A 14,968-nucleotide genomic window follows, 5' to 3' on the forward strand; every position below is an offset into this window, starting at 1 on the left:
CACACACACCACACACACCACACACACACACCACACACACACACACCACACACACCACACACACACACCACACACACACACACAGAGCGAGAGAGAGAGAGAGATGAGAAAGACAGAGAGAAAGAGAATGCAGCTCCAATGCTAACCACTGTGCTGGTGTGGGGAGTTGAAAACATGTATAACACATGACATTTTCTCCACGATAATGAGACGAATGTTGGACTGGAGTTGAATACAGGCTTCAGTGAGGACGCTGGAGAGGAGCACCTACCTCAGCTAGAGTGCAATGAGTAGTGCAGCCACAGGAGTTGCTTCAGATCCTGAACACTTTTCTAGAGCACTGTTCAACTGCATTTCTAATCAAACTAAGATAGATTTCCTCACCAGCTAATTAATAATATCAATCACAACAAAAAATGCCCATGAATCACCTTCTACTTTGTATTTTATCCCATCTTTTTCTTCTCTCCAGTTTCATTAGAAGAGATGGCCTTTGTGCTCTTCACAGCTGCTTTTTTCTACCTTAGCTTCCTTTCTTTCCTCCCTCCTTAGGATACCACTTCATTACTTATTCACTCTCTTATGTAAGTATTCAGCTGTGGTTTCTTTTGTTTCATTGTATAAACTTGCACAAGTTTGTCTCATTAAACCATCAGGATTTCTGAAAGTTACCCATTTCCTTCTCTGTGTCGATCTCTGTCCCCTATTCCTTTCATAGACAGGATGTTATACAGAGTTGTAGTGTACATAGGTTTTTTTCATTCCTTTAACTTCCTAAGTTTTCTTCAGCATTCTGTAATCAGCTACCTTTTCACTCAACTGCCGTAAAAATCTTTTCGCCACATTTACCAATGTATTTTACCTCTCAGTTTCGGTGTGGTCACTTACTATCTTTATTATTGTCTCCTTTATTTGAGACTCTTGACAACATGTCTCTCTGTGACATCCATCTTCCCTTGGCTTCCAAGATACCATTCGCTCTGTGTGTTCTTATTACCAATCTTTTTTTTTCCAGGTTACTTTTCATGCTTGTGAGATACACGTGTTCCCTTGGGTTACATCCTAACTTCTCTTTTACTGTGTTGCTCCTGAGTAATGTTATTTATCACTTTAATTCCATACTCATTTTTAAGCAGATGATTCTCACGCTGTTGGACACTAAACTCTTATGATTATATGCCTACTAGAATCTCTACTTAGATTTGCCAAATACACCTCAAATGTAACATGTCAAAAATGGAGCCATCGTTGTTCCCCTCAGCCCATTTCATAAAACTGCACATTTTCATACCTTCTCAATCTTGGTCAGAAGCAATACTGTCTACGCTGCACTCTCAAAGCCTAAAATCTGAGGCACCTTCTTGACTATTCCTCTTTCCTTCAAACCCACCAAGTCTCATTCATTTTATCTTATCAACCTCTCTCAATCTGTCTGCTCCATTTTGTTTTCCTGCTGCCTCAACTCAGAATCTGTCATACCTAGGTTACTCCAGCAACCCCTTTCATCTCTTCCCACAGGCTTTTAAGTTTTTACCTTCTGGGTACTGTATTGCCTGTAGGTAGTCATTATAAATGCAAACCTATGCAGATTTCTTCCATGGGAATTTAGGGCTTTGTGCTTTAAGTAGTTTCTACCAAAAAATAAAAATAAAAAACAAGAACCTCTTACCTATGTAGGGAAAGGAATGAATATTCATTATTCATTAGGCTAAGGGCCCTTAAGATCAAGGATAGTGGACTGTATACTATTTTTCCTTCTCAGCTTTGAAATAATCTGACATAGCCTGGTTGCTCAGTGATGACTGAATGATGATTTATACAGCACAACTGAATTGACAGTAATAAAATTCTGAGCTCTTACTCTCTTCCAGACATATTTGTTGAATAAAGTATTCATGTCAGATTTTTAAGGACACACTTATTAGATATGTAACTAGTTTTACAATAGTCAAGTTTCTGTAACAGTAAAGAAATGCCATCTGCATTTACATACATGTGATTTTAGCAAGCTTTACAAAAGGTTTCCAGTGGCCTATTTCTAGCTGATTACTAAATGAGGAAATATTTATACATGTATCTGTACATATGCACACATGCACATAAATATATTTGTAAGTGTAGTGTTTTTTTTTTTTTTTTATCAGTGCAGATGCTGATGATTGCTGCTGTTTTTATTGTAGCCAGCTGTGATTTGTCTAATTCCCACTACCACTGTTAGTGCTCTTGTCATTTTGTCATTGAGGAAAGCGGGTATTGGCATGTTTTAAGTTGAGAAGACACGCAACAAACATACACAGACATATACACTTTTTTTTAAAACAAAGTAAAATAAATTTATATACAAATTAAAATAGAAATGCAATTGTGTTTTGACTCCAGGCCAGCATAGATCTTTGGGACCAAAAGATTCCAAGGTTAGAAGTCTAAAAATGGATGCTAGCATTTGGAGCAATGAACTCATCGAGGTGAGTCTTATTTAACTTGAATGGGGTAGTGGCAGGGGTTCAGTTGGCAGAGACTGAGTGGAGGTATGCCATGGGGTGTGGTGGCAGGAATTTTTCTCAGGGCTCTTTGATAAAGTTCTCACTACATTATGAAAATGGCTTATAGACTTTTTAATAGTAACTCTTTGAGAATGCTTCCTAAATGAGATAGTTATTTTAAAAGTAAAAGTATAGATGATTCTTAATAATAATAATAAGGACTTAGAAAGGTTTGCCAGCTTTTTTTTTTTTATGCTAGAACTGTGTGTGTGTGTGTGTGTGTGTGTGTGTGTGTGTGTGTGTGTGTTTTAAACCCAGCATGGGTAAAATAATAGGAGAGTGAATGAGAACATTTGGAAAAATTTACTGTTCTTTACTTTGGTCATACTCTGTCATTAACTGTGATCGAGGCTACTTTGCTGTGTCCTGTCTCCATTTTCGGCTCCTGTTCCACCACCAAGCACTTTAGACAGCATTAGCCCACCTACTCGGCCATTTAAAGGGAATCTGTCTCCGTTGGAGTGTCAAAGAATGAAAATACTTTTGCTACTATTTGTGGTGTTTGCAATTCTTTACAAGCTAATTTCTTTCCATTATTTAGAGTGGCTAGGCTGTATTCAAAACTGATCATAGTATCTGCTTTCACTCCTTTTTCTGGAAGAGTTAGGTATTTCAGTTGTTTTCCTGTACTTTATACTAAGTTATGCTTTAATTTGTAATATAATTCAGTTTCCTGCAGATTCAAATACCTTTTATGAACTGATATATTATGGTTTTTTTTTTTTTTTTTTGACAATTCAGCTTTTTATTGTCATTGGAAACAAAAGAGCAAATGACTTTTGGGCTGGTAATCTTCAAAAGGATGAAGAATTACATATGGACTCACCAGTAGAAAAGAGAAAAAACTTTATTACTCAGAAATATAAAGAAGGAAAATTCAGAAAAACCCTTTTGGCATCTCTCACTAAAGAAGAATTAAATAAGGTATTCAATTAAACATAACAGCAGACATGGATTTTAATGTCTTTTTAATGATGTGCCAAGATTCTTGAGAAAAAGTAAAAAATCTTATACTATCTGACAAAATTGTTTATTTCCTTTTGTGAGATTATTTCAGTGGTTTCCTCCTTGTTTCACTTAAGGACTCATTGTCAAAAAACCATAAATTCTTCCTCCATAACTAAAGCTTCCTGCTAACTCATGGTGCCACAATCTGAGGATTTGGAAGCAAATGGGGATCCAGTAAAGTGAAGTCTGAGGACTGATATAATGTGGGAAGAAAGGATGAGAAGAGATGTAGAGGCAGCTTATTACTTCAAGGCAAAAGAAAAAAAAATTCTAGCAATTCCTATTGTTTGTAAAAAGATGATATATAACATAAGTCAATCATATTTTTTATTACCTCTTTCTCACTGTTCTTCCTCCTTCCTATGCTCAGCCCCCGAGGGGAAGCTCCTGAATTTGCTTTGCGCTCATCTTTCAATTTCTCATAGCACTTGATAATTCAAATATTCTGCAGCTCCTGATTAGATTGGAAAATATGTATTAACATCCATATGAAAAACACTTAATGGTTACTTCATTATTATATTGAAATATTTTGATTCTCTGCGCATCAGCCATTATCATAGCATGTAAGCATAAAGATGTCTTCCAAAGCAAGTATGATGGATTGGGTTTAGAAGGAAGATCATAGCAACCAGACAATGAATTGAGACTTGGAGGTCTTGGGTTGTAATTTAAATTCACACAAACCAGGCCTTTTGTGCCTATTGCCTAATTCATGGCATAAGTATTAGTAGCTGCCTTAGGATAAAAGGAATACAGACTTTATCCCATACATGAATTATCAGACTTTCACTCATTTTAATAGCTAGAATCTTTTCTTTCCTTAAGATGTGTATTTTCTTTTAATGACCAGGCTCTGTGTGCTGCTGTAGTGAAACCAGATGTTCTAGAAACAATGGCTTTGCTGTTCAGTGGAGCAGATGTCATGTGTGCCACTGGAGACCCCGTGCATAGCACCCCCTATCTGCTAGCCAAGAAGGCTGGGCAAAGTCTGCAAATGGAATTTCTCTACCATAACAAATTCTCAGGTTCGTCACTGTCTCTTCATTAACCTGGTCTCTTCCGATATTTCCGTAAAAGGACTGAAGCATAAATCTATTTATTTTTCAAATAAGAGAAACCATCAGAATGAAGAAAAATGTAATTACCCAAAAGATAGAGGGGCCTAAGACTATTTTTTATATTGTTTCAATAAAAAGTTTAGGAAGTCAATCTTTTATATTCCCTTAATCTTATAAATGGAAGATTAAAATAGCTAACCCACATAATCATTTCCACCAACATTAAATCCGATTTTCATATATGAATAATAAACATGACTTAAGTGCTTATTTGCAAATTTTATGCAAAGTAAAATAAATATCTCTTTATAATTATTCTTTGGTAAATTTTAAGTAGTTTTTCTTCTAGCTCAAAACTCATGTACATATTATAAGCAAAAGGAAAATTGTTTACATTTTAGATATTTCTTTAATTTTTCTAGACTTCCCTCAACATGATATTCATTCCGAAGGTGTGTTAAGTCAAGAGTCTTCCCAGTCCACATTCCTCTGTGACTTTTTGTATCAAGCTCCTTCTGCTGCTTCTAAACTCTCTTCAGAGAAAAAACTGCTTGAAGGTATTTTTTTCTGTTCCTTTTAGATATTATCTGATAAAAACTTTATTCCATTATCAAAACAATTAGGTTTAGATTTTGATTTTTTGAGATGTTAGATTTGATCTCCAAGTAGAGATATTTTTGAGGATTTATAAACGCTTCTAGGTACAAATATTATTTCATATACTGCAGCAGGGATTTACCATTGGGTTGGAATGCTGAGTGAATTCTCAACAGAATTCACTGATATCTACCTTAAGGCTAACCAATTCTGTTTCAGGTTATAAAGGTTACTCTGACCAAAAAAAAAAAAAAAGAAAAAGTGAAACTCGGCCCCTCTCCTTAGGGATGGGACACCCCAACTGGCTCACTAGATAATGCAGATAAATGTGAACACATAGGAAGAAATGACAAGTTTTTAGTACATATTCAATTAGAGTACTAAGTAATATCAAAAAGTTCACTTTTTTTTTCTGATGAAAAGTGTGTGTGTCTGTGTGTGTGTGTGTTTAAGTAAAATAAAACTTAAGCTTGATTTCAAAAAATGATGATAATCTGATTTAACAACATATTCTAGGTTTGGGGAATTATCTGAGCAGAGTCACAATGGGGCATTTATTCATTTATCCTTCCAACTCCTTGTGTCAAACTGATGCTAGGTATTGGGAGTTTAAAAATGACTAAGACACAGCCCTTATGCTCATGTATATACATTGGAACAAATCTGAGAAATATAGGGAGGAAAATATAATGCAGTCTACCTTACTGGAACAAAGAGTGTAAGAGAGATTAAGCTGTACCTGCCAATTGATGGTGGCCATTGATCGGCTCCGGAGCCCAGCATTAATTCACTAGGTGATATAATTCAGCTACATTACTCAATCAAAAGAACTATAGAATGACAAACTCACTGTAGAGTGTTAATCCTCATATATGTGATTCGCAGTTCTTATTTCAATATAAAACCTTTATGTCCAAATATATATATATATATATGACATATAGTATATCCTGAAGCAGAATTATATTGGGATTAACTATGCATTATTAGATTTTCCTGAAAAGAATAGCTGTCCTATAGTGAGTGAGCATGTATTATGTGTAAGGCATGGCTTTAGGTACTTTACATACATTAATTATAATCCTCATAAAAGTCTGCAAGATCATTGATGTTATGTCGATTTTCACATGAACAGTGAAGCTCAGCATAAAGCAGAAGTTTACACCTGATTTGTGTTCTCAGTGTTACAGTAGCACTTTAGCTTTGGTCAAAGTGTGACAACCATATGACAGTAGAATGGCAGAGCATTTTTATCCTTTGAATTAGATGTTTTTGAGTCTTTCGACAATTGGTTTTTGTCATCCTATACTCAGCCTAGCCAATAATAAATGTCAGATTTTGCTGAGTTTTTGTTTTTTTGTTTTTGTTTTATTGTCTTCCATTTTTACTGTCAGTATTATCCCTAAGTAGTTAAAAGATAAGCGATCAGAAGATGAAAGTTCTTGGACAGTCTGTGAATTGACTATATCAATCATCAAGATAATTAAGGTACTTAAAAAAATATTTAGAAGAATGTTTCTTCTAAATACTCAGATATCACAGACTCACTCTTCAGACCAGTTTTATAAAGATCAAATGGGGATTGAAACACAAGATTTTCTTCCCAAGACTTTTCAATATATTGTAAGCATTCTACAGGTTAAAAATAATCTTTATATTATTTTTGACAATAGTGGTTATAATATTTGTAAACTTACCAGTTCTTTAACATTTTCTTGAAACAGATTGGTTTTTAAATTTACTTCAGTACTACATTGATGTAATAAACAGTTGTAACTAAATAATTCCTTTTTTGTATATTAACTATGGATTTTTGATTAAAATTTATTTTAAAAAAGAAACGGGTACATAATCTATTTACGTAATTTACAGATATTTTTCCATTTTAAAACATTACCTTTTAGGTAATATGAAAGTGAGCTTCTGTATTTTTTCTATATAGTACAATAGCAATGATTTTGGTGAAAATAATCTGGCAGGGTATTCTTTGATTGTCTTCATATCTTTCATCCAATTTACCAGCAAGTTCTATCACTTCAAACTCAAAATAGATCTTGAAGCAGTTGGCTACTCTTCATTCCCACTGACGTCCTTCCAGCCATAGTAACCATCCTGACCTACCTGTGTTGCAGTGCCTTAATTGTCTTTCTATATTTACCCTAGCTTCCCTTCAAAACTGTCTCCAAAAAGGAGGCTTATCTTTTTTGTTTCCTTCCTTCCTTCCTTCCTTCCTTCCTTCCTTCCTTCCTTCCTTCCTTCCTTCCTTCCTTCCTTCCTCCCTCTCTCTTTTCAGATGGAGTCTTGCTCTGTCACCCGAACTGGAATGCAGTGGCACAATCTCGGCTCACTGCAACCTCTGCCTCCCGGGTTCAAGTAATTCTCTTGCCTCAGCCTGCTGAGTATTTGGCATTATAGGCACCCACTGTCACACCCAGCTAATTTTTGTATTTTTAGTAGAGATGAGATTTCACCATGTTGGCCAGGCTGGTCTTGAATTCCTGACCTCAAGTAATCTGCCTGTCTCAGCCTCCCAATGTGCTGGGATTACACACGTGAGTCATTGTGCCTGGCCAATTATCTTTAAAAATGGAAATCACCCAGGTAGTCAGAAGGCTGGGATAGGAGGATTGCTTGAACACAGCTTGGGCTACATGGGAAGATCATATCTTCTAAAGGTCAACAACAACAAACAAACTGGAAAACGGAACATGTAATTCCATTGCTCAAGTACATCTAGTGACTCCTCATTCCAGAATATAACCTTATTTTTTATTGTGACCTAAAAGACCTTTTTAGTAGAATGGCGTGAACCCGGGAGGTGGAGCTTGCAGTGAGCCGAGATCGTGCCACTGCACTGCAGCCTGGGAGACAGAGCAAGACTGTATCTCTACTTGGTTACTTGCCTGGCTGCACTGGTTTCCTCCCTATTCCTGGAACATGCCAAGTCCTTTTCTGCTTCTTCTGGTCCTTTTCACCTGCTGTTCCCTCTGCAAAGAGGGCACTTCTCCCAGTCTGATTCCTTCTTTTTCAGGAATCAATTCAGTCCCCCCTAGTTAGTGAGGCTTCTCTGACACCCTGCTAATTTGTGAACCCACTGCCAGCCCTTCTCATTCATAGGATGCTGTGTATATTCGTCCTACCATTGATCACATGGAGATGTGCTGTTTCCATTTATTTGTTTCTCTTTCCCCCGAAGTGAAAGCTCAATGAAGCAACAACTTTTTCTAGCTTGTCAAGGATTATCAAATCTTTGATACCCCAAACAGTGTCAGCACATGATAGGACATGATAAATATTTGTGGAATGATTGAAGAATCATTTTTTAGGGAAGTTACCACTAGTGTAAATGGATGACTCATATGTCAATAATTTGGTTTTGATCTGTGCATAAAAAGATATAATTGCTGGCACAAAGCATATTTTGTGCAGAAGGCCCCTACTTACAAATGAATAGGAAAAGTTGAAGGATCCAGAAAAACTTCTGTATTTGTTTTTTTCCCCCTTGAAGTTTGTGCAATAGTGTTGTTTCTGGTGAACATCAGATTTATGAGAAAAATGAATTATTTGGAAAGATTTAGAGATTAAAGTGTGGTTGTCACCTTTGCCTCTGAAAGCAAGCACTTGGATGCTACCACACCATCAGCAGTTGTCAGGACAGCCATAGAGCAAAATGATTAAAAACAGAGACAAAAGTCTGGGAATAAAATGCATGCAGTTCCAGAGTTTCAGAGGCTTCAAATTGTCAGTTCAGGTTTTCAAGATTTGAAGTTTTTCTAGCCTCTGGTTATGAAGACTGATCTGTATTTTTCTTTTCTTTTCTTTTCTTTTTTTTTTTTTTGCTTTTCAGTTTAGTGTTCATGAAAAGAAAGATGGATTGCTTTTGTTGAACCTAAGCACAGAGTTGAATAATAGCATCCTGGTTTTGTTTTCCCTTTTCCCGCCTCGACCATATTTTTTCCCTTGATAGCTTACCTTGATTTGTTTACACAGTATTCGATTTTTAAAAAGAAAGTGGTTGATTTGGATTACTAGAAATTGTATTTCTGTCTGTTTATATTTAACTTTGTAGATTAACATTGAGGAATTTTGAAGATCTTTTGTTCCCTGAAAGCCTAGATTGTATAGCTTAAACATGTTTTTCCAAGGCTAAAACACATGTATTTTAAATGAAAATGATTACTAATATATATTAGTATTTGTAGTGGGTATTGAATACTATTAATTTAGGAAATTTCTCATCATGAAACAAATTCATAGTTTAAAAAAAAAATTTTTTTTCCTTAACTACCTCAGATGTATTGTATACATATGTATTAGAAGGTATGACTTCTTTACTCTAATACATTTTTGAGATGAATGTATATAGTTCAAGCATTTAACAGATACTGTGAGTAACTGTGCAGCATTAAGAGGGTGGCTTCCAGAACCCACCTGCCTGTTAGGTTAAAACAGCAACTTTCAGAACCCAATTGCCTGAGGTTCCTTCCCCAACTCTGATGCTAAGTACTTAATGTGACCTCAGGAATGTCGATTAACCTGTTATGTGCCAGTGAAAAGGGTACAAGGAAGGGGCATAATATAACTGACATACCTGGGTTGTTCTGAGGAGTCAATGAGTTAAAGCATGTAAAATATGTAGAACAGTGCATGGCACATAAATATGATGATGATGATGAAGAGGAGCACTGAAGAGCTTATGTTTAAACACAGTTGCCCCTGACTTCCAGTTAGCCTTTGAGTTTAGATATGTTGTCCTGTAGGCTGTAGCCGACATTTATGGTATCCAACTATATTATGTCTATCATTCCATGGTAGCATTTCAGTTGGTCACCTCTGGGGAATTCTTTACCTGTGCTTGAGTAAATCTTGTAGTAAGGTTTTTCTTCACTGATCTTAACATGAAGATTGAATAGAAAGAATGAATAACCCCTCTTGCCAGTCCTCTAAATTTACTTGCATCTTATAAGCTCCTGTTTATGGAACAGCTGAGGCCTGAGTGTCATCCATTCTGTGGCCCCAGTTTTATGTTGGTAAACAGCTTCCTTTAACAATTAAAATGACTTGTGGAGCAAAGAGGGTTTCAAGGAGGGTACCGACATTTCTCAAAGTCAGATTTAGGAGTGAATATCTAAATTAGCCCAGGCAGACCAGCATCATACAACATAATCTTGCTGAACCTTTTCATTGCTTCCCATATCAATGGGGATGTCACGATTTCCTGTCACAGCTTCATTATCATAAATCCTCAAAGACAATATGTGTGCCTGCCTTGTCTGACTTCTGGCCTATTTCACTAACAAAAATAAAGCTAAGAAATGGTTACAGAAATGAGAAAGCTACAGGACTAACTCTCCTCAAACTTATAATTCTACCTGAAAATGAGTTTGTACATACCCTTTTAAAGAGATGTGTCATTTGTTTCCCATTAGAATTTACGTAATGAGATTCTGCAGTCACATTTATGTTATGCTTAATTCATTTGGCACTGTTTGTTTAAGACCTTCGAATGGCTCCCACTTGTCTAAGTGAGAGAGGCACAAACTCCTGAACACCTGTCAAGTGAGACTCTTGGGGTCTGGCCTCTGCCGTGAACCTGCAATCTTGTTTCCCATTTCCCAACTTCACATGTAATCTGATTCTCTGGGCAAATAGGGTTTCTGCAGTTTCACCTTTCTATGACTTTCTTCTTACTGTTCTTTCCTGATACTATGGAAGGATTGTGGCTCTGAATGCTTTTTTTCCTACTTTAGAAACATGCCTCCTAAATCATGAGGGATTATTTTATGACTTTTTTTTCTTTGCAGTTTTTTTTTTTTTTTTTTTTTTTTTATCATTTCAGCATGAGGGGTGGCTTACCTTCTTGAATGCTTCTAATCTACTAAAGAGACAACCTGCTGGTTATCATTTTGAACGCATCTCCCCTTTCATTGGATTACAGGCTGCCTGAGAACAGGGGTGGATCTCCTAATCTATGACAGTGATTAACTATGCACTGAATAATTGTGCATTTTTTATTTATTCTCTTATGAAGATTCTTCTAGACATCTGAGTACATTGCTTTGAAATTACTTCCAAACTCCCTTTGATAAAGTATTTTGACTTCATCTTTTCTTGTATTTTAGAAACTCGCAATGAATGTTCATTTAAAAATTGTGGCTTTTCACGATTTTTATCTAACTGTGCAGGACATACACTGTGACTCAGGATTTGAGGGCCCTGGAATTATATATCACCTTTGACCAGGAATTGCTTTGGTCTCTGTTAGCTTTATTTTCCAGTGCCCATAAAAGATTCGTTTATGCTATTTGCTTCTGACAGTCATGATTGGACTTTCCATTTGGTAATTCATTTTCAGAGTACTGTGTCCTATCTAGCTCTCTAGTTGTCACTATTTTGATTGTTACTCCTTGTGATTGTTTTTTGAAGCCAACTACATTGTCTTGTTTTCTTTCATGTCACCCCCACACCCACGTAAGATTCTGATCATATGCTAAAGGAAAAATTTGAAATTAGTTTAATATATTCTTAAGGTTTTAAATTAGTTTGACTAATAATTTGAGACTTACAGAAAAGTTCTAAGAATAGTGCAAATAATTCTTATATGCCTTTTACCCAGATGTATCAATTATTAACATTTTACATTTGCTGTATTTTTCTTTCTGTGTATGTGTATATATATGTCTATGTATAATACACATATATATGTATCATGTATGTATATACGGGTGCATATTTATCTCATACTTTCTTTATATGCACACTTAAAAGTAAGTTGCAGACATGACACCTCTTTACCTTTAGTAGTTTAGTATGTATTTCTTTAGAAGAAGGGCATTTATAAATAATACCCTAAAGTAACCACAGAACAGTAATCCAACTTCAGAAATTATCTAATATACAGACTTTCAAATATATAGACCTTAGTAGTCTTAGTGTCTGTAGATCTAATCTATATTTTAGGTGATGGTCTGATTTAGCCTGCAGGTGGTAGTGTGCTGACTTCCGTATAAGATGAATTTGAAATCTTCTGAACAAGCATTAAGGGCCCTGCAGATTCTGACCCTTCTTTTGCATACCTACCATAAACTGCAGTGTCACTTTTCATGCTACATTTTTTTTTTTTTTCCTTTTAATACTCTGTACAGACATTTCATTCTTTGCAGCTTCAGAGTTGTTTTTCAGCAACCTCTTTATGGCTCTGCCTTCTCTGGTCATCAATGTCACAGTCATTTTTATTTTATACATTCCTTGCTACTAGATTGTAAATTCTTTGGAGAGCAGAGAATGTGACAACTTTATATCCCACGCAGCAATATCATATACTTTATGTGAAACAGGCAATTAATAAATGTATTTACTTGCATCCAACTATTATTTAGAAGCATGTATTTGTTTTTTTAAATTAGATTCATGATTAGCTCAATTTGTTATTTGTTTTGTTTTAAATTCTTAGAGACAAATAAAAAATGGTGTGTTTTGGAAGGAGGCTTCTTGAGTTACTATGAAAGCGATAAGTCTACCACACCTAATGGCACCATTAATATCAACGAAGTTATCTGCCTGGCTATACACAAAGAGGACTTCTATTTAAATACTGGGTAGGTCTGTCTTTACACAATTAGGAGGTAAAATGTATTTTCAGATAATTATACCAGGTAATGAGAGTTTTGTTATTTTAATTCTTTAGTTGCTTCTAATAGAAGGGTTGAATGGTTTTTGAAGCTTACTTACCTTGCACTTTTGGAAATTTCTTTTGGGAATTCACTATAAAGCAGGAAAACTAAAATATTTACAGTAGGTAATATGAAGTGCTAACATGTTCGAATCAAATCTTATGTATTTTTTTTTGAGATGGAGTCTCGTTCTGTCATCCAGACTGGAGTGCAGTGGCGCGATCTCGGCTCACTGCAACCTCCGCCTCCTGGTTCAAATGATTCTCATGTCTCAGCCTCCTGAGTAACTGAGATTGCACATTGCACCACACTTAGTTAATTTTTGTAGTTTTAGTAGAGATGGGGTTACACCATATTGGCCAGGCTGGTCTCAAACTCCTGACCTCAAGTGATCCACCCATCTCGACCTCCCAAAGTACTAGGATTACAAGCGTGAGCCACTGTGCCTGGCCAAATCTTATGTAAAGGTATAGCATATCATTTATGACCATTGTAGTCATTTAATTTTTTTAATTATTATTTAAAATAGTGTACTAGTGGTAAAATTCATTTATCCATTTAATAAGTATCATAATTAAAACAGACAAAAAAGAATATTCTATGACGATCTATTCACATTAAAATAAACAATATTTAATAGTATATTGAAATGCTAAATTTCTTAAAGATATGTTTGTTAATTTAATGGTCAGAAAAAGTCACAATGAATAGATTAAGCATTATTTATATAATATATTTGACTCACCTATACTATAGTTTAAATAAATCTCCATGAGGACTTTAAAAGCAGGCCCCCTAAGATCTTTGGTGTGAAAGTATCTTACCATGTTTTTTGATGTAATTAATGAAAAACATTGACCTTAAAATCTGAAAAAAATCAGTTTTATAGGAGCATAGATTTTAAATAAGATTTTTATATGAGAAAGGGAAGAAATTTGCAAAGCTCTTATTTACATAAAACTACATTGAACATATTACCTTTATTTTATGACTAATTGAGATGACTTGTTTTCTAGTAAATCTGATTTGATTTATGATGTGAACAAAACTGATTACTAATTGACTTTTGTTTTAATCTTAATAGTGTTTTACCCTAAATGATTATTCAATGTAATATGACTTATGGAATGTTAAAATAAGTGTATTCTATATATTAAGTTACTAATTACTAAATGAAATATAACAAATATAATTAATACTAGTTTATGTCAATATATTAATATGTTAAAAATAAAATATTCTTGATAACATATACTGATACAAGTAGATATGCAAAGAGAAAGTATCTACAATGAGATGTGGTTAAAAAATAATTGTTGCCATAATATTCTTGCTAAATTGCCTCAAATAGCACATTGGAGACTATGACCTCAATAATGTAGGCACTGAAGAGTTATATAGACATATTTTAGGAAGAGAGCTGAAAGAAGTGGTAAGGAGATTGGAGGAAGAGAGACTGTAATTGTTGAGAATTTAACTAGAGGAAGAGGGTGAACTGATAAGATTAAAAGACTGGACAAAGAGTTGATGTTAAGGGGAAGAATAAGTTACACTCAGGGGTTTGGAGCTTGTTGTGATGAGGTTGAGTGTGATGCTTCTAAATTAGGACATGAAGGAGATACAGCAGGCTTGGGATGGAAAAGAGGAGAAAGGAAGATGACTTTGGCATAGGGTATTTTGAGCTTTTTAGGTAACAGTAGCACACATACTTAGCATGTGCTAAGAAATAAATGGAGTTGTGAATGAGGAACTCAGGAAAGAATTCAGAGCATGGTATGTTGCTTTAATGTTATCTATAGTAAGAGTTAGAAATTTGGGGTAAGTTGAGATGATGAAAGGAACATTTATCTTTCTTACGAAAACTGTAAGAGAGTGTTAATGCTTCATGTGTTTGTGTCCTGGTGGGAACCTCTGTATGACTGGGCCTATTTGAAGTTAGACAAAAAGAGTATTAACAACTGTTTGGGCAATGTTTCCTTTGAACAGTTGGTCCGAGTAAATCAAGAAGGAGTGGTGAGAGAGGGAAGACCAGACCGAGGAGAGCTCTTTGCTACATCAGTCAACTGATGAGTGTCCAGGGCGTAAA

General features: G+C 35.3%; 1 protein-coding gene across 4 annotated transcripts in view; it reads left to right on the forward strand.

Annotated features, from left to right (window-relative positions):
* Window positions 1-14,968, forward strand: part of ARAP2 (ArfGAP with RhoGAP domain, ankyrin repeat and PH domain 2) — a 182,051-nt gene that overhangs the window by 84,171 nt on the left and 82,912 nt on the right. For all 4 annotated transcript variants that reach the window (XM_023224473.1, XM_023224470.2, XM_023224474.2 and 1 more), the window contains exons 12-16: window positions 2,380-2,465; window positions 3,285-3,467; window positions 4,405-4,579; window positions 5,035-5,169; window positions 12,663-12,807. In XM_023224473.1, coding sequence (XP_023080241.1) covers window positions 2,380-2,465; window positions 3,285-3,467; window positions 4,405-4,579; window positions 5,035-5,169; window positions 12,663-12,807 — 724 coding nt within the window. The remainder of the gene's footprint in view (window positions 1-2,379; window positions 2,466-3,284; window positions 3,468-4,404; window positions 4,580-5,034; window positions 5,170-12,662; window positions 12,808-14,968) is intronic.

This window comes from Piliocolobus tephrosceles, chromosome 3, assembly GCF_002776525.5.
Source record: "Piliocolobus tephrosceles isolate RC106 chromosome 3, ASM277652v3, whole genome shotgun sequence".
Classification (NCBI taxonomy): Eukaryota; Metazoa; Chordata; class Mammalia; order Primates; family Cercopithecidae; genus Piliocolobus; species Piliocolobus tephrosceles.